This window comes from Anolis carolinensis, chromosome 4 (assembly GCF_035594765.1).
Source record: "Anolis carolinensis isolate JA03-04 chromosome 4, rAnoCar3.1.pri, whole genome shotgun sequence".
Taxonomy (NCBI): Eukaryota; Metazoa; Chordata; class Lepidosauria; order Squamata; family Dactyloidae; genus Anolis; species Anolis carolinensis.
Window position 1 is genome coordinate 163,475,304 of NC_085844.1, and position 24,705 is coordinate 163,500,008.

General features: G+C 42.4%; 1 protein-coding gene across 1 annotated transcript in view; it reads left to right on the forward strand.

Moving 5' to 3' along the window:
• LOC134298704 (actin nucleation-promoting factor WASL-like) overlaps window positions 1-24,705 on the forward strand; it is a 31,153-nt gene that overhangs the window by 359 nt on the left and 6,089 nt on the right. Inside the window, exons 3-4 of the mRNA XM_062979766.1 lie at window positions 46-181; window positions 1,451-1,515. Coding sequence (XP_062835836.1) covers window positions 46-181; window positions 1,451-1,515 — 201 coding nt within the window. The remainder of the gene's footprint in view (window positions 1-45; window positions 182-1,450; window positions 1,516-24,705) is intronic.

A 24,705-nucleotide genomic window follows, 5' to 3' on the forward strand; every position in this document is an offset into this window, starting at 1 on the left:
TCCATCACTGAGCATGTTAATTTATTGATTTGGGGCTTTTTGAAGGGGGAGAAAGCCAGGCAGTGGGTACGAGTCCCTCCCCCAAACTCCCCGCTTTCTCCCCTCCTCCGGCTCCCAAGCCTCCTGCTTTCCCTTCCTCCCCCTCGACAGCGACGGAGAAAAGGATCTGCCCTTCGTTGCTGTGAGTTTTCCGGCCCATGTTCCAGAAGCATTCTCTCCTGACGCTTCGCCCACATCTATGGCAGACATTCTCAGAGGTTGTGAGGTATGTTGGAATCTAGGCGAGGGAGGTTTATCTATCTGTGGAAGGTCCAGGGTGGGAGACAGAACCTTTGCCTGTTGGAGGCAAGTGTGAATGTTGTAATTAGCATTGAAAAGCCTTGTAGCTTCAAAGCCTGTCTTATTCCTGCCTGGGGGAATCCTTTGTTGGGAAGTGTTAGTTGGTCCTGATTGTTTCGTGTCCGGAATTTCCGTGTGAGTGTTGTTCTTTATTTACTGTCGTGATTTTAGAGATTTTTTTAATATTGGCAGCCAAATTTTGTTCATTTTCATCGTTTCCTCCTTTCCGTTGAAATTGTACACATGCTTATGGATTTCAGCGGCTTCTCTGAGCATTCTGACATGATGGTTGCTAGAGTGGTCCAGCATTTCTGTGTTCCCAAAGTGCTCTGTTATGGCTTGGAGCTGCAAGGCCATTAAATGCAAACCAGTGGTTCTCAACCTGGGATCCCCAGGTGTTTTTAGCCTACAACTCCCAGAAATCCCAGCCAGTTTACCAACTGTTAGGGTTTCTGGGAGTTGAAGGCCAAAAACATCTGGGGACCCAGGTTGAGAACCACTGTGCTAATCTTTGTGATTAATTGCAACAGTCACACTTGCCCCCAGCAGACGAGAGCTCTTTCTCCCACCCTGGACCTTCCACAGACATATAAACCTCGCTAGCCTAGATTTCAATATACCTCACAACCTCTGAGGATGCCTGTCACAGATGTGGGTTAAAGTTCAGGAGATAATGCTTCTGGAACATGGCCATACAGTCCGGAAAACTCATAGCAACCCACTGATTCCGGCCATGCAGCCTTCGACAACACAAAGGGCCTTCCCTTCTCCAGGAGGGCTTTAAACCGTACCTCTTTAAGGAGGGAAGAAGGAACATCTGGGCCTTCCATCACCCCTCAAAAAATACTGACCACCCTTTTGGCCAAGCGCTCGCTGACCTCAGTGTCTTTCCTCCCCAGAGGCATCCTGAAGGCAGTCTTGGCAGGGCGGCGCAGGTGGCCCTCAGGATGCCCTTTCCCGCCTCTTTCCCACAGGTGGGGGGAATCCGAGGGCTGCTGGGCTTGCAGGGGAAAAGGCTGGAGGAGATTGGAGCCATTTGCTTCGCATCAGCCTTCTTTCTCTCTCCCCGCAGCCTTTCATCTCTCATGCTTCCTTCCCCATTCCTTTCAAGGTGCCAGGCAAGCGGACAGCGAAATGGGCATCGAGACTTGGCTGGCTTCTCCCTCTGCCGCTGCGGTGAGTTTGTTTGGTTTTTTTCCCCTTTTGCGTGGATTTTATTTGGGCTGCCCAAAGGTATTTCCCAAGACGTTTTGGTCTTGGGATTAGAACGTTTTAAGTCCAGATTCTGACACCTGTCTCGGGATGCGTCTCCAGTATAGAATGAATTCAGTTTCATACCCCTGGTTTAATGCAACGGAGCTTTAGTTTGGCGAGGCAACGGCACGCTCTTTGGCAGAGAAGGCTTCTATAAACCCACTGCATTGAGCCAGGGCAGGTCAAGCGGTGTCAAACTGCATTACAGTAGAGTCTCGCTTATCCAACGTAAACGGGCCGTAGAACGTTGGATAAGCGAATATGTTGGATAATAAGGAGAGATTAGGGAAAAGCCTATTAAACATCAAATTACATTATGATTTTACAAATTAAGCACCAAAACATTATGTTATACAACAAATTTAGCAGAAAAAGTAGTTCAATACACAGTAATGCTATGTAGTAATTACTGTATTTATGGATTTAGCACCAAAATATCACGATGTATTGAAAACATTGACTACAAAAATGTGTTGGATAATCCAGAACGTTGGATAAGCGAGTGTTGGATAAGTGAGACTCTACTGTATTTCTACAATGTGGAAGGGCCCTTCCAGACAGGCCCTATATCCCAAGATCTGATCCTAGGTTTTCTGCTTTAAACTGGATTATATGAGTGCCCCCTGCCAGATAGATAGATATAGATAGATAAGAGTTCTCTCTCCCACCCTGCACATTCCCTTTGCGGGGTTCAAATCCTTGCTCAGCCATTAAAAAGCATTTAGGCAAGGCACACTTCTCTCTCAGCCTTAGAAGAAGGCAATGGCGAACAAATAATGGATTTGGAAAAACATAATAACATGGATTACTAGTTCAATCCTATTTTATATTTATTCCATTCAGTTCTGTTGATTTCAGAGAGGTTGTAGGCTTTCAGTGCTGGACCCAGACTGCCATATAATGTCCTTTGAACTGTATCACATGGGTCTACACCAGGCATGGGCAAACTTGGGCCCTCCTGGTGTTTTGGACTTCAACTCCTACCATTCCTAACAGCCGGCTGTTATTAATAGTGGAAGTTGAAGTCCAAAACACCTGGAGGGCCCAAGTTTGCCTATGCCTGGCCTACACTGATCATACAATGCAGTTCAAGCTGCATTATATGGTTGTGTTGATCTTGTCCAAGTCATTTTCGATTTATGCCAAGGTTAAGGGGGAAACTTGGGAAGATCTTAGAGGTTTTCTGGCAAGATTTCTTTAGAGGAGGTTCGCCCTTGCATTTGTCTGAGGCCCCTTCTACACTGCCATATAAAATCAGATTATTTGCGTTGAACTGAATTATATGGCAGTGTAGAAAATTTCACCCACCCCCAGAACTGCATAGCATTGAGCCGTGGTGTCAAATCAGTTCTAAGGCTGGAGATGCACCCAAGGAGATGTATGAGCCTGGTGGGCTCTCTTGTGCCACGGCTGGGTTTTGGGGTTTGCTTGCTGGGAGGGAACTGGCTCTATCTGGCGCTGACGGGGTTGTGTCCCAAGAGGAAAGGGGCAGGGTAAAGAGAGAGCCCCCAAGTGAAGGCTCTCCTTTAGGCCTTCAACGCCGCCTTCCTGGGCTCCAAATTGCTTCCCCCGGATTCGATCTCATTTCCTCCACCAGCCATTAGTCCTCCTCTTTCCACAGATTAAAGACGACATCCAAGACCTCCCAGGAAAGGGAGGGAGGGGTCGGGAAGAGTAGGAACCCTCTCTCTCTTAGTTGCACCGTTTAGGCTTGAGTTTAAATACCCCCCCTTTCCAAAGCGAAGCGTGCTTTGTCCTGGTTCGCGCGCTGGACTACGAGTGCAGCTACACTGTAGAATTAAGGCAGTTCGGCACCACTTGAACTGTCATGGTGTAATGCTAAGGAATCCTAGAAACTGGCTTGCTGCTAGTTTTCCGGGCTGTATGGCCATGTTCCAGAAGCATTCTCTCCTGACGTTTCGCCCACACCTATGGCAGGCATCCTCAGAGGTTGTGAGGTCTGTTGGAAACTATGCAAATGGGGTTTATATATCTGTGGAATGCCCAGGGTGGGAGAAAGAACTCTTGTCTGTTTGAGGCAAGTATGAATGTTGCAGTTGGACGCCTTGATTAGCATTGAATGGCCTTGCAGCTTCAAAGCCTGGCTGCTTCCTGCCTGGGGGAATAATTTGTTGGGAAGTGATAGCCGGCCCTGATTGTTTCTTGCCTGGAATTCCCCTGTTTTTGAGTGTTGCTCTATATTTACTGTCCTGATTTTAGAGTTTTTTAAATACTGGTAGCCAGATTTTGTTCATTTTCATGGTTTCCTAGAAGTTGTTTTACAAGATCTTAATCAACCTTTTCTTCAAAGAGTGCTTAGTGCCTCCCCAAACGCTCAGGAATAAATAGCACTGAACCCTGGCAGTTCAAGTGGCATGAAACAGCATTCATTTTACCCTGTAGATCAGAGGTCCCCAAACTTTTTAAACAGGGGGCCAGTTCACGATCCTTCGGACCATTGGAGGGCCGGACTATAGTTGGCCACCGAGCAATAATAATTAATAATAATAATGACAACAACAACAACAACAATAAAAAGTGGGTTGAAAAAGACCCTTTGGGCCATTGTGTCCAACCCCCTTCTGCCTTTGTGCACCAAAAGCACAAGCTAAGCACCCCTGACAGATGGCCACCCAGCCTCAATGTTATTAATAATCATCATAATCATAATCATAATCATAATAATAAAGAGGGTTGGAAGAGACTCCTTGGGCCATTTAGTCCAACTCCTGCTTTTGTGCACCGAAAGCACAAGCAAAGCACCCCTGACAGATGGCCACCCAGCCTCTATGTTATTAATAATAATAATAATAATAATAATAATAATAATAATAATAATAATAAAGAGGGTTGGAAGAAACCCCTTGGGCCATTTAGTCCAATCCCCTTCTGCCTTTGTGCACCAAAAGCACAAGCAAAACATCCCTGACAGATGGCCACCCAGCCTCAATGTTGTTAATAATAATAATAATAATAATAATAATAATAATAATAATAATAATAATAATAATAATAATAATAATAATAAGGGTTGGAAGAGAAGAAGAGACCTCTTGGGTCATTTAGTCCAAACCCTTTCTGCCTTTGTGCCAGGGGGCCGGATAAATAGCTTCGATGGGCCGCATCCGGCCCCCGGGCCTTAGTTTGGGGACCCCTGCTGTAGATGCACTCACAGTAAAGGAGTCACGCTCTGTTGAACTCACAGTCAATGAAGCCCTAATACCACCCTGTCCTGCATCCAAAGAAGTGGGTTTATACCCATGAAAATGCAGGTTAAAATAAAAATAAAACTGCAACTTTCCCCCTTCCTTCTTGCTATGCCTAAAAATTATTATGAGTTAGTGCCCTTCTGTATGGATCGCTCTCGGGTTGCATTGTGGGTTCATTTCCTTCTCTTCTTAGTGAACAGTTTCAAAGGGTCCACTTTTAGGGGTGGAGGGCGCATAACCCCCCAAGTCGATGTTGTGATCCTTGGTGATCCTTGCTGGCAATTATTGGTCAAAGGATGACACAAGGATGACAGTTGGAAGGGAGCTCATGGGGTATGTAGTCTAACCAGCTGCCATGCATTTCACAACCACATTATTCCCTAAAGATATCCACCCAGCTTCTCTATAAAGTCCTTCTTGGGAGTCCACCACTCTTTATTTTACTATGGAGCAGTATTTCTGGGCTGGAGAATGGATGCAGTTTGAACCACTTGAACTGCCATGACTCTGTGCTGTGGAATCATGGGAATGATCGTATTTCAGTGTCTTTCGTCTTCTCTGCCAAAGAGTAAGAACTACAACTCCCAAACCACTGGGCGGGCCATGACAGTTCAAATGGTGTCAAACCGTTTTCATTTTATGCAGCCTTAATGTTCAGTATGGTGCTAGATTTGACTAACCATTTTAGCCCTTGTTGCAGCCCAAACAACAGAGCCAAAATAGGAAGAGGGCCTGAGGATAGAGGAGGGGTTGTCTTTAGTTAGTCATATCTTAAGGGAGAAAAGATTCTCTATTATCACAAAGATGCCTAGATAGTGGCAAACTTAAGCCACCGCTCAAGAGCCCTCAGAGAGTAGAGAAGCAACACAGCTCAACTTCTGGATGACAGTTGAGGCCCTAGTTACTGACATCTCGTTCTAACTATCCTAAGGGCACTGGGTCCTGTCTGAGTAGGGTCAGTCTTGGCTAGTAGTGGATAGGAGACCACCAATACATTTTAGGTGCAGAGAAAGGAACTGGCAAAACCATATCTTAACTTAGAAAACTCTATGGAATGCATGGGGTCACCACATAAATCGACAGACGACTTGAAGGCACATACACAACATGCACACCTCCTTCACAGAGGTATAATACTCATTCAAGAAGGAAATGGGAGTGAAGCTTGGACGTCTTGGGGTGGACGAAAAGGAGAACAGCGTCTCTCTTCGGCCACTTTTACACTGTAGCACTAATGCAGTTTGGCTACGGCACTAGTTAGATTGGCAGCGGTATGATAAGGAAGTCCAGCATCGACTTAACATGGATAAGTAAACTCTAAAGTTATTTCAGGAGTGTAGCTAGCTAGCTACAGGTTTTTGTGTGTGAAGGCATCACTTCCCCATAAGATTTTGCCCCTCAAAATGAGATTTTCCATCAGGCCAGGAATTGCTAGAGTGACATCATTTTTAAAAGTTCAATTGAGCGTTTAAAACAGTGGTTCTCAACCTGTGGGTCCCCAGGTGTTTTGGCCTATGACTCCCAGAGATCCCAGCCAGTTTATCAGCTGTTCGGATTTCTGGAAGCTGAAGGCCAAAACATCTGGGGACCCACAGGTTGAGAACCGCTGGTCTAGATCCTAGGAGCGAGTTGAGGCATCCAAAGAAGGAATGGCGAATGCAGAAAATGTAGAAGTTCAAGATGCAAGGGATTTTTTTTTTTGTATTTTAGGCCCAATCCACAATGCCAATATACACAGTTTGGAAGTTCATTATATGCTCAGTGTTGGCTCATGTAATGCATAGGACTTTCGCCTCAGATCTTGGATGCTATACAAAGCGATGCAGGCTATACTGTGCTTAGAGATGCTTAGCTGATCCATTCCTCCATCCATTCCATTTCCCGCTGATCACAACATCTTCTGTATTGTAGTGGAAGGAACCGTGCAAACTACTTCTGGAGATTTCTCCTAAGAAAGACTTAGGAAAGGACACTGGGGGCTCTTCCACACAGCCCTATATTCCAGGATATCCAGGCAGAAAATCTGCCTTGATATTCTGCTTTGAGCTGGGTTATCTGAATCCACACTCGGATAATGTGAGATTTTCTGCCTGGATATTCTGGGATATAGGGCTGTGTGGAAGGGCCCTAATAACACGACTTTTGCTCCTGGGTTATAAATGCCATCTTCTGCCAACCTAGCAGTTCGAAAACATGCAAATGAGAGTAGATCAATAGGTACCACTCTGGCGGGAAGGAAACGGCTCTCCTTGCAGTCATGCTGGTCACATGACCTTGGAGGTGTCTATGGACAACGCCGGCTCTCCAGCTTAGAAATGGACTACCCCAGAGTAGACTACTGGACTACTGGACTCAATGCCAGGGGAAAACCTTTACCTTTTACCTATAAATGCCATTTCCTAATTTGTGATAGTTCTTCAATGACTATCTCTTCCGTCTCAATCAATTCAACATAGTTTGTGGCAGCCACAAAAACGAAGCTTCTGGAGTATAACAACTACTTTCAAAGTAAATACCGCACAATTAAACAGGAAACAACACTTCCAAAGCAGGAACATAAATGTTTTCAAATTTTGCTACATTTTATTCACGGGGTCCCAATCAAAGGACCGGGGAGGTGAAGCTGGGTGCACATCCTTTACAACTCATACTGGAACCTTCCATACCGCCATATAACCCAGAATATCAAGGCAGAAAATCCCACCATATCTGCTTTGAACCGGGTTATCTGAGCCCACACTGCCATATAACCCAGTTCAAAACCGATGTGGGATTTTATTCAGATGTGTGGAAGGGACCTGGCAGGGCCCCTAATCCGATGCTGAAACTATTAAAACAGGTTGGCTCATTGACCCAAGGCGTACAGCAGCAGTTACTCCTGGGATGGCACATTGAAATAACGCACACAAAAGGATCCTTCAGCTCCAGTTGACTGCACTGAAGCTATCTAATATTAGATCTTGATCTAACAAAAAAAAAAGTTCAATAGCAGGCCACTCCGTTGAGAGAACAGCAGCAAAAGCAAGAGAGGGCGCATCAATATTGCCAAATGAAGGCATTTGGAAACCTGGGAACTGCAGTTTTACAAGGTCTTTTGCCTTCTCTGTCAAAAAGTGCTAGTACCTCACCAAAGTACAACTCCCAGGAGTCCACAGCACCCAGCCAGGGCAGTTCAAGTAGTCCCAAACTGCATTAATTCCAGTGTAGACGGACTCCAAGCGGCTGTAATCAGCCTTATTTTGCGCCGCTTCCTCCCTAAACCAAGGAAAGCGTTTTCCAGCCGAGAGAGGAAAGGACGACCTGGGAAGGTCGGGGACCACATTGGCGAATGTGTTGAAAGCCCCGCCGAGGCCTGCAGAGCGGTTGTCTCGCCATTCCTAAACAAACCCTGTGCTTTGCTTTGGTTGAGTTTTGCTTTTCTCTCACGACAGTAGGGCGTCCTCGGGGAGGTTTCCTGTTCCCCAGGAGGCCCGAAAAATCCTTTGAGGAGAGGGAAGCATTCAAAGCCAAAGCGTGCCTCGCAGAAAGACAGTCCAAGTCACACGTGAAAAATATCGTGAAACGGATAGTAGAAATGAGTCTGCTTTCTATGATCGAACTTCTTTCCATCCTCAGGAGCTAATGCAGTTGGACGCCACTTAGGCTGAATAAAATCCCTCATCTTTTGCTTTGAACTGGAATATATGGCAGTGTGGACTCAGATAACAAAGTTCAAAGTAGATATTGTGGGATTTTCTGCCTTGATATTCTGGGTTATATGGTTGTGTGGAAAGGCCCTTAAATTGCTCAATGCTATGGAATCCTGGGAGTTGTAGTTTGACAAGGCCTGTAGCCTTTTCTGCCAAAGAGGGCAGGTGCCTCACCAAACTACTCCTGGCTCCCAGGAGTCCATAACGTTAAGCCAAGAAAATGCAAGTGGTGTCAAACTGCATTCATTCTGGGTTGCTGTGAGTTTTCCGGGCTGTATGGCTATGTCCCAGAAGCATTCTCTCCTGACATTTCGCCCACATCTATGGCAGGCATTTTCAAGAGGTTCTGAGGTTTCTTGGAAACGAGGCAAGTGGGGTTTATATATCTGTGGAATATCCAGAATTCTTGTCTATTTGAGGCCAGTGTGAATGTTGCAATTGGCCACCTTAACTAGCATTGAATAGCCTTGCAGCTTCAAAGCCTGGCTGCTTCCTGACTGGGGGAATCCTTAGTTGGGAGGTGTTAGCTGGCCCTGATTGTTTCATCTCTGGAATTCTTCTGAGTGTTTTTCTTTATTTACTGTCCTGATTTTAGTTTTTTTAAAAAATATTGGTGGCCGGATTTTGTTCATTTTCATGCTTTCCTCCTTTCTGTTGAAATTGTCCACATGCTTGTGGATTTCAGTGGCTTCTCTGTGTAGCCTGACATGGTGGTTGTGAGAGTGGGCCAGCATTTCTGTGCTCTCAAACAATATGCTGTGTCCAGATTCTTTCATCAAGTGCTCTGCTATGGCTTCTCTGGTTGAGAATAATTTGTAGGTTGTGTTCACAACCTCACAACCTCTGAGGATGCCTGCTATAGGTGTGGGTGAAATGTCAGGAGAGAATGTTTCTGGAACATGGCCATACAGCCCGGAAAACTCACAGCAACCCAGTGATTACGCTCATGAAAACCTTCCACATTATATTCATTCTACTGTGTAGATGAATCCTAAGGGAATTTCACCACTGACACAACCTAAAATATCATAAAAGTCAGTTAAGTGAATCTCGTGTGTGTGTTTATTGGGGGGGGGGGGAGGAAATACCATGGGAAAGATCCTCCACCACCTCGTTCTAAACATAATTCAATTTATCACAGAAGAGACTGATAATTACCGGTGCCAAAAATAAAATGGTTCAGAGGACTTCACCATGTTAATTATGATAATGACGATGACGATGATCCTACTCCTTCTCTTCCTTCCTCTTCTCCTTCTTCTCTTTCTCCTTGTCTTTGTGTTCTTTCACAATTTCTATAAAATGCAATGAAATCTGACTAAAGGATTTTCTCCTCACAGTATAGCTGAAGGAAAATACTCCATACTTTATTTTTTTAAGTGTATTAAAATTAATTTTAAAAATATACTAACGAATTGATCGAAATTCGAAGTAATATGATCGGATATGTCTCTATTACACAGAAATCGAATGGGAGTGTCTTTATGGAAACTCTCACTTTAAGATTTGGGATATGTTTAAGGGGGGGGGGGTTCTGAGAGAGGAAACTATGTATTTGTTTCTCCCAAAATCCTGCATAAATTGTAAAAAAAAAAACCCAGACCAAATAAAAAAGGCGACTTGAGGCAAACACATTCAAATGATAAGTGAAAAAAGGTTGCATTTCGTTGGCGCTATGGATAGTTTCAGGAACGCTGGCGTGGAATTATGTTTTATGTCGGAAGTTCGGGATCAGAAATAATCCAGGGAAGCTGAAAGGGGAGAGAATCTTGGAAAATAGGAGCTGGATATTTTGGAAACCAACTGCTGGCCGTTTCAAGTCTTTCCAAACCAGGCTGCCCGGGATAATAGACTTCTAGGGAAACTGACACGAATAAAAAACAATCCTGTTATGTTTAGATCGGATTCCATCCTGTAATCCAGGCATCACAGCTCCCGGCGTCATTAACCCCGAATTCAATGCGATTTAGGATTCCATGGAATTTTAGTCTAACCTACCCAAACTCAACCCAATGTCTTCCAAAGGGATTGATTCCCAGGTAATTTCTATAGCAGTGGAATCCTCTTTTGAGGGGAGGGGTGCTCTGAGTTTTCTGGGCTGTATGGCCGTATTCCAGAAGCATTCTCTCCTGACTTTTCGCCCACATCTAGGTCAGGCATCTTTAAAGGTTGTGAGATGTTGGAAACTATGCAAGTGAGGTTTATGTATCTCTGGAAGTTCCAGGGTGAGAGAAAGAACTCTTGTCTATTTGAGGCAGGTGTTAATTTTTCAATTGGCCACCTTGTTTAGCATTGAATAGCCTTTCGGTTTCAAGACCTGGCTGTTTACTGCCTGGGGGGATCCTTTATTGGGAGGTGTTAACTGGCCCTGATTGTTTCTTGTCTGGAATTCTCCTATTTTCAGAGTGTTTTTTTTAAATTTAATGTCCTGATTTTAGAGTTTTTAAAATCCTGCTAGCCAGATTTTGTTCGTTTTCATGGTTTCCTCATTTCTGTTGAAATTGTCCACAATGCTTGTGGATTTCAGTGGCTTCTCTGTGTAGTCTGACATGGTGGTTGCTCTTTCTCTCTCTCTCTCTTTATTTCTCAATACCTTGACCTTCTAAACTATTAAATTGATAGAAAGGAATCGGGGAAGATAATAAGTAAACAACTCAGTTTAAACACTCGGAAGAACTTTATTTGAAACATGAAATAATAAACTAGTTGATGATAAACCCGTAGTAAGGGTGCTTCGGCTTTCCGAAAGTTTCTAATGAGTTTCCTCTGGCGTTTAGATCCTGCATTTGTAGTAGTTTTAGCCCACTTTCATTGGGTTTTGTTCTTTGCAGTGATGGTTTCTCTAAATACAAATCAGGTAATATTATTTATCTAAACAACAGAATACTCTCCAGCAACATAGGTAAAACGAAGATGGTCATTTTTACTCAGTAGTAAGCACTTCTGTGTATAGTAAGTGCGTCTACAACAGGAATATTTCACATGAATATTATTGGGTTACTGTGAATTTTCCGGGCTGTATGGCCATGTTCCAGAAGCATTCTCTCCTGCCGTTTTGCCCACATCTATGGCAGGTATCCTCAAAGGTTGTGAGATATATTGGAAACCAGGCAAGGGAGGTTTATATATCTGTGGAAGGTCCAAGGTGGGAGAAAGAAATCTGTCTACCAGTATTTAAAAAACTACAGGAATTTTTTCCCCTCAAAACCTACAGGAACTCTAGGACTGTTTTTAAGAAGTCCGGGCTCAACATTGGTGGGCAGGTTGTTGAGTTTGCTTATTTGTAAGGGGAAAGCAAATTACTTTTCCCATCCATTACCATTGAATGGTCCTTAAATACGAAAATCAAGGCGAGGTAAAACTTTCAAGTAGCTTTGGGCGAGTCACACTCTTCATCTTCAGAAAACCCCGTCATCGAAATCAGAAATGATTTGATGGCAAACAACAAGAGCAATCCTTAAAAGTGCTGTCCCTTTGTGCATCTACTATTAATACAGTTTTACTCTGCTTGAAGTGCCATGGCTCAGTGCCAAGGAATCCTGGGAGTTGTAGTTTGACAAGGTCTCCCGGGATTCTCTGGTGCCTCAACAATCTACAACTCCCAGGGTTCCATAGCACTGAGTCATGGCACTTCAAGTGGGGTCAAGCTATATTAATTCGACAGTGTAGATGACTGTAACTTATTCCCAAGTAAGTGTGAGTAGGATGGATTGCAAGGAACCTTTCTTCCTGAGAAGCCTCAAGGACAACACTTCTTAATATGTCTTGGTGATTTAACACAAATCTGATCATACCCGACTAGGATAGATTACGTAGAAGACTTGGTTGTCTAATTTGGCTAGATAATTTAGGATGGAGACTCCATCCTCCTTCCCAGTCTAATCTTATAGCTTTGATGGAGTAAATCCCACTAAATATAGTGACTTCTAAATAGAGGTACCTGCTATAATATTGTAAAACACATGGAAGGTTTATTTGGATTTTGATCCTGTTATTTGCAAAGTAGGATACCTGGAAGTGCAAAAAGAAAAGGTTTGCTCCAGAGAATCACTGCATTCGGGATCTTTATTAGAGAAAGGTGCAAAGGAAAGCTCTGTCTATTAGCACTATACTGTGTATCTGCTTGGAAGTAAGTCCCATTGGGTTTAACTTCCAGGTAAATGCATATACAGGATTTTAGCCTGAGCAATGCTGGCCCCGGGTAGTTTGTGAAAGGAGAGAAAGGCAAATATGTATGTATCTGATATATCTGCATTTCACATGTAGATGACTGTAGTTGGGGTTGACTTGGGAAATTTGTAATTGCTTTTATTTATTTACTGCTTGGGAAGCTCTTTTAGGCCTGGATATAAATAAATATGAAAGTGGTAAGTATCACAATGCCTAAGTGTGTATTCAGATCACAGCAACTCAGTTATGTATCCAACTTACATCTAGTCAATGCAACAATTACAAATGACATCCCATGTGTCTTATGGGTATTAATAGTTACTTATAAGCAAGTCACTGGGATTTAAAGAAGATTATTTCTCATTCCACTGACAGTTTAAGTGTCCTAATCTCTCTGCCACAAGAAACGACCAAGGATGTGTTCACCTGCTTGAGTTGGCACCTGTCCTTGCTTAAGCTTCATCTAATGATGTAGCAATAAAACTGGATGTACAGGTGTTCTTTATAACAGTCCCGGGGGATACAAAACAGACTGGAGTACTCACTACTATTGAGAGGATTTCAATTCAACTCACAGAGATCAAGAAGAAACATGGTGGGCTGGTAGATGAAATCAATGTCTTTGTAAATAAAAATGTCTTAGCATTTTGAGCATGCAAACTTTGGTTCAAATTGTTGGGGTAATCTCTGAGTGGTTAGACTCAATTTAACCCTCTCTGGGGGAGATTCCACCAAAATGTAGCAGAGTAGCAAAAGTAAACTATCAAATGCAGCAGTTACTTACACACCGTGAGCAAAGAGAAACCTTTGTCTATTTAGGATGGCAATGGAATGCAGAGCTTCAGTAAAAGTTCAAAAAGCATTTATTCAGGTAAAAAGAATTCCATTGTAGATAGAAAGGCTTGGGAGCTGTCTAGTCTACTCTAGTCTGGTTTCTAAGGAAAATAAGAAAGGAAAAATAATAAACAGCTAGATAGTCACATCTTGCCTGGAGGAGCGGCAAGGTGTTGTTGTTAGCTTGAAGAACAAAGGGAGAAGATTGAACCAAAATGGTTCCAACCTCATGGTCCAGTTTATTGGGGCCATAAAAGACATTCTGACCAATGAGAAGTTAGTGTCCCTGAAGATTCACATTTCTACTAACTTCAAAGTAAGGGATGTGACATAAACAGGACAGAGTGAAACACAGTAGAGCCTGTCTAGGCATGCTTTGGAAACAGGGAAAGGATTCCCTCAATCTAACTCTATCATCTATCTGACTACATTTAGACTTGAGTAGTCCAGGGTGATTCCCAACACAAATGAACCATTGGTTTCATTACAATGCTTGGCAGGAATACGTATTGTCTGAAATTGATGCTCAAGTGAGGCTGGAATGCATAGGATATAATGCATAATCATATTAATGACAGATAGATTTGAGGCCAAGATTGACAGGATTTAAATCCAAAGTGACATAAATGTCATTTGTCAATCACTGGCATTTGTGCTGTGGGTAATCTGAACCAAAGTGTGATTTGGAACCATTTTAATGCAAAGAATCTACAGAGAATTATAGTATATAAAATGATGTTTGATATGCTATAATTCTTTGCCTTTACTTAACTTTTTTCTTATGGCTCCCAAGTTAAGACACAATCTGCCCAATGCTAAACTATGAGTATTTGAAGAATGAAGACAAATTTCATGTGCAGAATTCTCATTTGGGAGGGAACTTATCTATCCCACACATCTACCTTATTTATCCTACACCAGGGCAAGCTCTGGTAGTCTATTGGTGAGAATGTTTTCTAATTGCCCCTCAACATATTGGGACTTCATAGGTTTTTGTTAGGCAAGCAATCCTCCGAGGTGGTTTTGCTAGTTCCTTTTTCTATAGCACAGTGGTTCTCAACCTGTGAGTCCCCAGATGTTTTGGTCTACAACTCCCAGAAATCCCAGCCAGTTTACCAGCTATTATGATTTATGGGAATTGAAGGCCAAAACATCTGGGGACCCACAGGTTGAGAACCACTGCATAGCACATCTGTTGTGCTATATTACATATGTTAGTGGTCTTCCATCAAAGCACTCATCTGGGCTGACCTTGGTTACCTTCTAAAATCAGATAGGATCTGGTCCCTTTGGGATAGTTATGCTTTCCTTAATCATAGAAATGCAAACTTTTCTTCACCATTGAGCAACCAGAGTCAGCATCCTTCCCAGGTCAGAGTTCCTCACTCATCAATATTGATCTTTATGGGAGTGAGCAGAGATGAAGCAGATATGTAAATGCTAGACTTGGGAGATCAGGATTTTAATCACCACTCAGCCATGGAAACCCACTGGATGAATCATACTCTTTCAGTCCTAGTGCAAAGTAGTAGATTTGAATAAATCTCACCTAGAAAATCCTATAATAAGGTTACTATAAATTAGAACTGAGTTGAAAGAGATCCATGGCCCAGGCTTCCTGCCACTGCTTAATTCCCTCCTTGATTCCTCTACTTAATTTCATACAGATTGTTTTCAGGTTCCACTAGTAAAAACAGTAAAATAGTCTGCTCATACATTGCTGAGGAAAGGAACCAAGAAGGTTCTCCTCTTCCTCACATCCTTTGGGAGTGTGCATGCACATATTTTGTGTGACATCTGTGCATATGTTCAAATGTAGCCCCAGACTCTGGCTTAGTACCACCTGTACACTTCAGGGCCAAAAAGAATTGTGCAAACCTGTATTGCAGAATGTCTAGGCCTCCCTCTTGCCTCACTTTGAATATGCCAAAAATGTAGCCAATTTCTCGTGAGCTGTTACACTCTCCATAAACTAAATGTGTTTCTCCAGCCAACCAGGTTGTGCAAGAAATTAGCACACGAAAAGGCAGGGATACAGCTATCGTCTAAACTAAAACATATTTGATAGATGCCAAATGAGACTTCTCTTGGCAAAAAGTGTGTAGGGTGGAAGGAGAAAGGAACAGCTAGCAATATGATTCTACAATGGAAAAATACTGCATCAGGGAATGGAAAGAGTCCCCTTTGAAGTTTTAGTTGAAGACTGGAAATGGTCATGAGAGTGGAATTAGGTACACTTGCAGCTCAGAGACCACACCTTTGTCTGGGGTGCCATGACTGTAACAATGTGCAAGGCAGTATATGATTTCTTATGAGAGACCAGACCAAGTACCTGTGGCAGCAGTCTGGACTTGTGAAACAGAAATGAGGGAACTTTCCAAATGTTTTTAGACTGCATCTTCCAGCATGTCAATGATTGACTGTCATCACTAAGGATGGGAATTTCTGTCCAACATTGTAGGTCCCTTCTTCACTGCCATCTAATCCAGATTATCAGTGCAGAAAATCCACATTATCTGGTTTGTACTGGATTATATGAGTCTATACTGCCATATAATCCAGTTCAAAGCAGATAGTATGAATTTTATATGGCAGTGTAGAAGGGGCCATACAGTTATTTTATATAAGGGACACAATTTTGTCACACCATTGTGTACAATGGAGCTTGAGTATCCTTGGATTTTGGTATTCACAGGATTCCTGGGAGTAAAACTCAGCAGATACCAATAGGCCAATATATATCAATGTATATTTCTATCTTTATTTATAATTTTGCATCCCTTTGCCAAGCCTTCTTCAGCCCTGCAGGACTAAGCTGGGATAATAGAGTAGCTCAAATAACACTGATATGAGAATAGAACAGCTTGAAATTTCTCCACGACTTCTGGTACACTGCTGGCAGTATTGCTCTGTCAAAGCAGCATTTGTAACCTCACTCCTAGGTGACACCAGCACCAATGGTGTGACTGATGTGTCTGCAGGATGTGTTTTCCATCTCTGCATCACTGATAGGAGTCAGTCCTACTCCTTGCCCTTGTCAGGTAACTAGGAAAGAGTGTGACAAAATTTGAGACATCTGCTATATTTTTTAATGTGTTCCCATTTCCATATAATCCCCCCTCCCAGTACAGCAGCTACAGTTCTTCTCAAATAAGAGGAAAAGGGAGGGAAAGGTCCCTTTCTTGGAACTGCACTTCAACTGCCTTCCATCAGCCAGTCAACCCATTATAAACATGATTCTTAGATAACATGTGGTGTTCCAGGTATTGTTGGACTGCAATTTCCATCACCTAGCCTTGGTGGCCAGTGGTGGGGGATTCTGGGAGATGTGGTTCAACAATATCTGGAAAGCCATACATTACTTTCCTTTGATTTATATTGATTGACACCCCCCAAAGACAGTGTACTCTGCTGTGTGAGACAAGGGAAATGAGATTCTATATCATTTTAGGATGGATCGATGTCATATAACACAGTTTCAGAATGTGGATTAACTGCATTGAAAGAGATTATACGGCAGTGTAGACTCACATAATCCAGTTCAACGCAGTTAATCCACATCTTGAACCTGCAGTATATGGCAGTGTAGATCCAGCCTTAATTTAACCAGTACTATCCACTGGCATGATATATCCACTTTGCAATCATGGCAACTCCATGAAGTTTATGGAGTTTTCAATGAAAGTCTCCTATGTGGTTTGCTATTCATTTATTTCTTCTGAAATATAGGCCACTTCCACACAGCTGAATAAAATCCCACTTTACCTGCTTTAGGACTGGAATATATGTCAGTGTGGACTCAGAAAACACAGTTCAAAGCAGATATTGTGGAATTTTCTGCCTTGATATTCTGGGCTATATGGCTTTGTGGAAGGAATCATAGTCTCCAGCAGCAGATATTGAAAGGGTGGGATGTCTCTGCATCATTTCCAAGATCAGACAGGATCTGGTGCCCTGTTTTAGTTACTGGGAAAACGTAAGGGTTAATAAAGGGAAGCCATATCTAAACATGGCTCCAAGGAGAGCAGTGAGGGAGGCTGAAAGCCGTTGACACACTTGCACAGAGAAAAGGAATGAAAGTCGGTAGGTGACCAGCACGGCGCTAATGCGAATTTCCTCCGTGGCTTCAATTCCCTTCATGCTGTTTGGTCGGATAAATAAACAACACAGGTTTGGGGCTGGAGGAGGAAGTGGGAAATCCGGCGCCTTGGGGGGAAAAGGAGCAGGGCTCATGCGCATCAGTCTCCTGGCCTTTTGAAACCCAGTCTGTTTTTTTTTTCCCTTGGAAGGACTGCCTCTTGGTCGGCTTTCTCCTTTTTTCATCCGAGGGAAGGCAAGGAAGCCAATCCATCATTTTTATCATTTTCCGTCGAAAAGTTAAGACCGTTAGGTTGAGTCCCCCCCCCCCCCCCCCGCTGCTTCTGTGCAAGGAGATTGCTCTTCAAGAAACGAAGGCGCCCAGGAAAGGGTTCAGCTTCAGCACCGGACTGAAGTCGAAGCCTGATTTTTGCACATTTTCAGGATACAGTTTCAAATCTGAGGCCCCTTCTACATTGCCATACAATCCAGTATCAGATCCTAGATGGTATGCTTTGAACTGGATTATATGGCAGGGTAGACTCATATAATCTGGTTCAAAGCAGATCATCTGGGACCAGCATCGGGATCTGTTGAAGGCACTCAATGGATGATAAAGGACTAAGGGCCCTTCCAGAGAGACCCTATACCCCAGGCTCTGATCCCAGATTTTCTGTTTATCCCAGATTATCTGGCAATGGGCATTAATATAATCCAGTTTAAAGCAGAAAACTTGGGATCAGATCCTGGGACATAGGACCTGTCTGGAAGGGCCCTAAGGCTGGATCTATGCAGTCTGAACCGCATTATATGGCCTGTGTAGACCGATATAATGCAATTTAATGCAGTCCAAACTGCACTGTATGGGTCTCCTCAACTGAACATATAATGCTGCAGACCATATAAAGTTGCAGTTCAAATGTAATTCTATATTATATTGGACTGCATCTCCCATCAACCCCAGTAAGTAATTTTAAACAACTAAAAGGTGTATTTGCGGTTCTTGGGTCCAAGGGAACAGCCCTGCTTTTCCAACAGCACTGAAATCACAATCAATGAAGTATTTATTTAAATTTAAATTTGAAAAAAATCAAATCATGCTAAACCTTGTATAGCCTTCTTTTTGGTATTGTATATATTGTAATCCCATCCTACTTACTTTTCTTCAGACAGGCCACTCTGAGTATGAAGAGCAATCTTTTAAGCGATTGAAATTGACATGCATGTGGACAATTTCAACAGAAAGGAAGAAATCATGAAAATGAACAAAATCTGGTTAACAGTATTTTAAAAAACTAAAATCAGGACAGCAAATAAAGAACAACATTCAGAAAACAAGGGAATTCCAGTCAGGAAACAATCAGGGCCAGCTAATCAGCTCCCAAAAAAGGATTCCCGAGGCAGGAAACAGCCAGGCATTGAAGCTGCCAGGCTATTCAATGCTAATCAAGCTGGCCTCATGCAGACAAGACTTCTTTCTCTTACCCTGGAGAGAAACCCCACTTGCCTAGTTTCCAGCACCTTATAACCTCTAAGGATGCTTGCCATAGATGTGAGTGAAACGTCAGGAGAGAATGCTTCTGGAACATGGCCAAACAGCCTGGAAAACTCACAGCAACCCAGTGATTCCGGCCATGAAAGCCTTTGCCAGCACATCAGTTTTTAAAGAGGCTGTGCACACAATTTAACCTTAATTTATTGTCACATGTATGAGTTTTTAAATTATTGACTGTTTTTCTTTTCCTTCTGTTTCAGAACTGCAGATGTTATAACTCTTAATAACAGTAATAATAACACTCCTTGGTCTAAAAATCCTGTTCCTAGGCCCAACAAGAGGAGACTAATGGAATCTGTGGGTGACCTTTGACACTACGGGAAGAGCTCAGTGCTAGGAGGCTGCTAGGAATTGTGGGAACTGGAGTCCAAAGTTTGCCCATGCCTGCTGTAGAGGCACCCTTTGCCTCCCTTTTGTGGCTGAGAGAGTGTGACTCATCCAAGTGGGTTTCCACTATGTCTGTTCCACCGCATGGTCATTTAAGTAATAACACTATGTAACAAAATGTGAAGATTTTTCTGTTCCTGGTTTGAAACTGTGATTTCCTGTTTACATACTTTGAAAGTAGTTCTTCTACTCCAGAAACTTCGTTTCTGCGGCTGCCACACACTATGTTGAATTGGTTGAGATATTTATTGAAAAACTGTAACAAAACTGTGCTGCAAGATGTCCCATGACAACTGTTTTTGCAGTTTTAATAAACTTCCCATGTTTCTATGACAGAATCAATGAGGAACACAGGAACAAAAAAAGGTGTTACATAATGGAATAACAACTTCATACTGAGAACTCCAAACCATAGAAGGACAGGCTGTCCTCTCCATTGGCAGTATTATTATTTTTCTTCAAAGGACATAGTATCCATCTTTCTGATTGTCAGCCAGGAAAATGGTCAAACCCCTCCGAGGCTATCGCATGACCGCCTCGCTTCCTTTTCTTCCCAGAGGAAGAAACCTTGTGGTGGTTTCCTCACCGCCTAGGTCTCAAAAGGCAGCTTTTTTGTCGCAAGGCATTGTGGGTGACCGGGGCCGCCCAATATGTTTGTATTGGAACGGGGGGGGGGGGGGGAGTACGGGAACAACTCCAGCTGCAGTGCGGAGGGGGTGAGGGTCACCTGCGGGAAGAGCCCCGTTGCTATGGTGATTTTGCGGGTGTGAGTGAAGGGATCCAGAATCCTAGTGAAGGCGTCCTCGTTGGGCCCTTCTCCGTTGTTTTAACAACGAGAGATTATGTTTTGATTGATTTTAAGTTGTACCGGCCTTTTTTGTACCGGTCTGGGATTTTCAGTCATTAGTAATATGCCTGCCCTTTCTCAAAGGGTGCGTCTACACCAGACATTGGCAAACTTCGGCCCTCCAGGTGTTTTGGGTTTCACCAGACTGCATTCACTCTAGATGCATTCAAAGGCAACCTCCTTGTGAGCCAATCTCGCCAAGAAAACAGCTTTTAAGGCACTCGGCAGCAGGGGTCTATGAGCCCTTTAAGAGAGTGCACAAAATAAAAGCAGAAAAGCAACCTCCCCCTCTGAGGGCTGAAAGCCAGGAGGGGCTGAGGAGCCTTCTAACCAAGGTGAAAGAAAGAAGTGCAGAAGCTGGGCTGCAGTTAAACATCAAGAAAACCAAGATTATGGCAACCAGACTGATTGATAACTGGCAAATAGAGGGAGAAAACATGGAGGCAAGTGACAGACTTTATATTTCTAGGTGCAAAGATTACTGCGGAGGCAGACTGCAGCCAGGAAATGAGAAGTTGTTTACTTCTTGGAAGGAGAGCAATGATAAAATAGTGAAAAGTAGAGACATCACAGGGCAAGGAAGGTCTGCATAGTTAAAGCAATGGTATTCCCCATAGTAACATATGGATGTGAGAGCTGGTCCATAAGGAAGGCTGAGCGAAGGAAGACAGACGCTTTTGAACTGTGGTGTTGAGAGTGCCTTGGACCGCAAGAAGATCCAACCAGTCCATACTCCAGGAAATAATTCCCCGCTGCTCACTGGAGGGAAGGATATTAGAGGCAAAGATGAAGTACTTTGACCACATAATGAGAAGGCAGGAAAGCTTGGAGAAGACAATGATGCTGGGGAAAATGAAAGGAAAAAGGAAGAGAGGCCAATCAAGGGCAAGGTGGATGGATGGTATCCTTGAAGTGACTGGCTTAACCTTGAAGGAGATGGGGGTGGTGACATGGGCTGACAGGGCCAGTCCATGAGGTCACAAAGAGTCGGAAGCCACTGGACAAATAATCAACAACAACTCTCTACTTTGTACCTATGAAGCTTGAGTTTAAACCCAACAGAAACAATAGTGATTGTAGTTATTGTGTTTTTTTTGGGGGGGGGGGGATCTGGGTGTAAATTAACCCTACAATTTCCCCCAGGGATGCGGTGTAATGATTCAACAAAATTGTGCTGAGATCCCTTCTTCTACACAACTCCAGATGTAAAACTCACTGTAGGCTCACCCTTAGAGGATTTTGGGTCCTTACACACAGCCATATAACCCAGAATATCCCACAATATCTGTTTTGAATTGAGTCCACACTGCCATATATTCCAGTTTAAAGCAGATAATGTGGGATTTTATTCAGTTGTGTGGAAGGGGCCTGGGAAAGCCCCATCCAGTGCTGAACTTGGGTAACTCACAATGACAATTTGACCTACCTTACAGGAAGAAGAAGAAAAGGGGGGAGAACACAACATCCCATCTTGCCTGAAATTCTTTGATGGAGTGTAACTTGTATGCTTCTGCTGCCTCACTTTGGCATGGATAGTTTAGATCAATCCTCTGTCATCTCATTTTTCCTGCTGCTTTTAATTTTTCTAAGTCTTACTTCAGCTGATGCAAAGTGAGTTTGAAGCTCTTGGTTTTCATCTGTTAAATGTTGGAAAGTATGCTAATAGGTCATGCTGGGATTGTGCAGTCCTCCATATATTCTTGGATTGCAACTTCCATCAGCTGTAAATCATCCAAAGAAATGTTGGGAGTTGCAAACCAACAAAATCTGGAGAATAAGTCCCATAGATTTTTTAAAAAGACTTTGTGATTGGAAAACTTTATTTATTTATTTATTTATTTAGGGCTCTTTTATCCTGCCTTTCTCAATCCCGGAGGGGACTCAAGATGACTTCACAACATAGGCAATGCCTTTAAAAACATAGTACAATAAATGCTACTTTTCTATAGAATCATAGAGTTGGAAGAGACCTCAAGGGTCATTCGATGCAACCCACTGCCATGAAGGAAAACACAAAGCACTTCTGACAAATGGCCATCCAGTCTCAACGTAAAGACGTCCAGGGAAGGAAACTTCACCACATTCCAAGACAGGTTATTCCACTGCAGAACAGTTTTTCCACTGATTCTCATTTAGACTTACTTTCAAGTAGGCACACCTGAGAAATCAGTGATGCCATTTCAGATAACACAAAAATAATTGAGTTTGTTTGTTCTTTCCATTACGTTTATTATTTTTCACCACCCCACCCTTGCCCCCTTGTCTATTTATTCCATTCTTCCTCCCCCACCCTTGGCAGTGGGAATATTTGTAACATATATCCAGTGTTTATTACAATTGTTGGATCCTTTCGAAGCACATATGGTTCTGATCTGGATTCTGAGCACAGCAGTGCTTTTCTGCACTCCTAGGAACATTTTACACTTCTCTTCTAGTATAAGATTATCTGTTGCCCAGTTGGATTTAGGCCCAAATGTTCCATTTTACATTTTGCCTTAGTCTATAGAATAGATTAATCATTGTATCTTTTGTTTTTTTCTTGAAGTGTCTTCCTGTTTTCTAAAGAATGTTTAACGGAAAGAAGAAACACTATTGCGAGGATCAAGAAGTCTCAGATATTGAGAAACAATGTTTTGAAGGTGGAATAGGACCCGTTCGGATCTGCAGATTTGCAATAAGAATGGATACATGTAATACATGTTGCACCATTTTATCTGTCCAGACTGTCAGATATGCAAATATCACACATGTTTCCATGCACAACATACAAAAACACACCTTATTTTTTTAAAAAATTGACAATTGGATGAGTGTACACATCCCAAGCAGTGTTGCCTATCATGGGCCATTTCATAAAGCAATACGTGAATAAACTAGACAAGACCATAGCGATATGGTAACTTTCAACTTGACGTGCGAGTTTTAAATATCAGTTGTAACTTTCACTATGTATGTATTCAGAATGATTAAAGTAGTCATTTATCACCAATTGATAATGCTTTTCTATAGCTATGCTTTTGCACATACTGGATTGTCATGTGTTTGCACAGTAATGAAAGACTCTAGTGATAATAATAATAATAGTAATAATAATAATGAATTTATTACTTGCCTCTCCCTGTGGCTTGAGGCAAGATACAAAAAAGAGATAAAGCACTATTAAAAGACATACAACATGATAGTCAGTGTTGAAATACAAATTAAAATCCACTGATAAAATGCAGATTAAATTTCAAAACTTAAAATTTACGGGTATCATGGGCTGACATGCCTGCATGAAATAGATAATTTTAAAAATAAATAAATAGATGGATACTTTATGTTCTGTTATACTGATGTTTGGGGGCGGGGTGGGTCTAGAGGACATTACAGAAAAAGCTTCAAGTATACTGTTTCCCAATTTATTGCCCCACAGCTACAAATACAGTTAATTAGAGAGCTGTTGTCCACCCCAAACTATCCCCAAGACAGCCTGAGTGATGTTTTCCATACAATAGAAATTGTGGTAGCAATATATTTCTGGGATTGTTGCTTCAGTACATAATGGCTTCTAAGGAGGCCTCTATGGCCAGTTAATACAGGGAAGTTGTTCATCCCCAGCACAAAGTATTCTAATGTGCCAAAGGTCTTCACAACAAAATCCAAAATTCACAAAAAAAAAGCAATGCCTTTACGGCGTTAAACTAAAAAACACAAAGCACAAAGTACAAAATGAAATTTTTTGAAGCTTTAGACCATCTAAACTGGCAACATAAGTAATACAGTAGAGTCTCACTAATCCAAGCTAAACGGGCCAGCAGAAGCTTGGATAAGCGAATATCTTGGATTATAAGGACTGATCAAGGAAAAGCCTATTAAACATCAAATTAGGTTATGGTTTTACAAATTAAGCACCAAAACTTCATGTTATACAACAAATTTGGCAGAAAAAGTAGTTCAATACACAGTAATGTTATGTTGTAATTACTGTATTTACGAATTTAGCACCAAAATATCACGATATATTGGAAACATTGACTACAAAAATGGCTTGGATTATCCAGAGGCTTGGACAAGCGAGGCTTGGATTAGTGAGACTCTACTGTATCTGAAACAGAATGTAGGCTGATGACTTTAACATTGTCACTTTTCTTCTCCTGTATAATTTAAACATCGTTGTCTGATGAAGAAGTCTGTTAAACGTCAAAAGTTTCAATTATGAATTTTGTGTTTTTTTAACTATCCTGATGAAGGTATCACTTTTGGGTGGATTTTTTTGTATTTAGCTGCATGGCAAACACATGAATATGTTTCCAAAGGTATTTCGCTCATTTTTCCTGTCCACTGTGTAAGTTTATCCCAGGC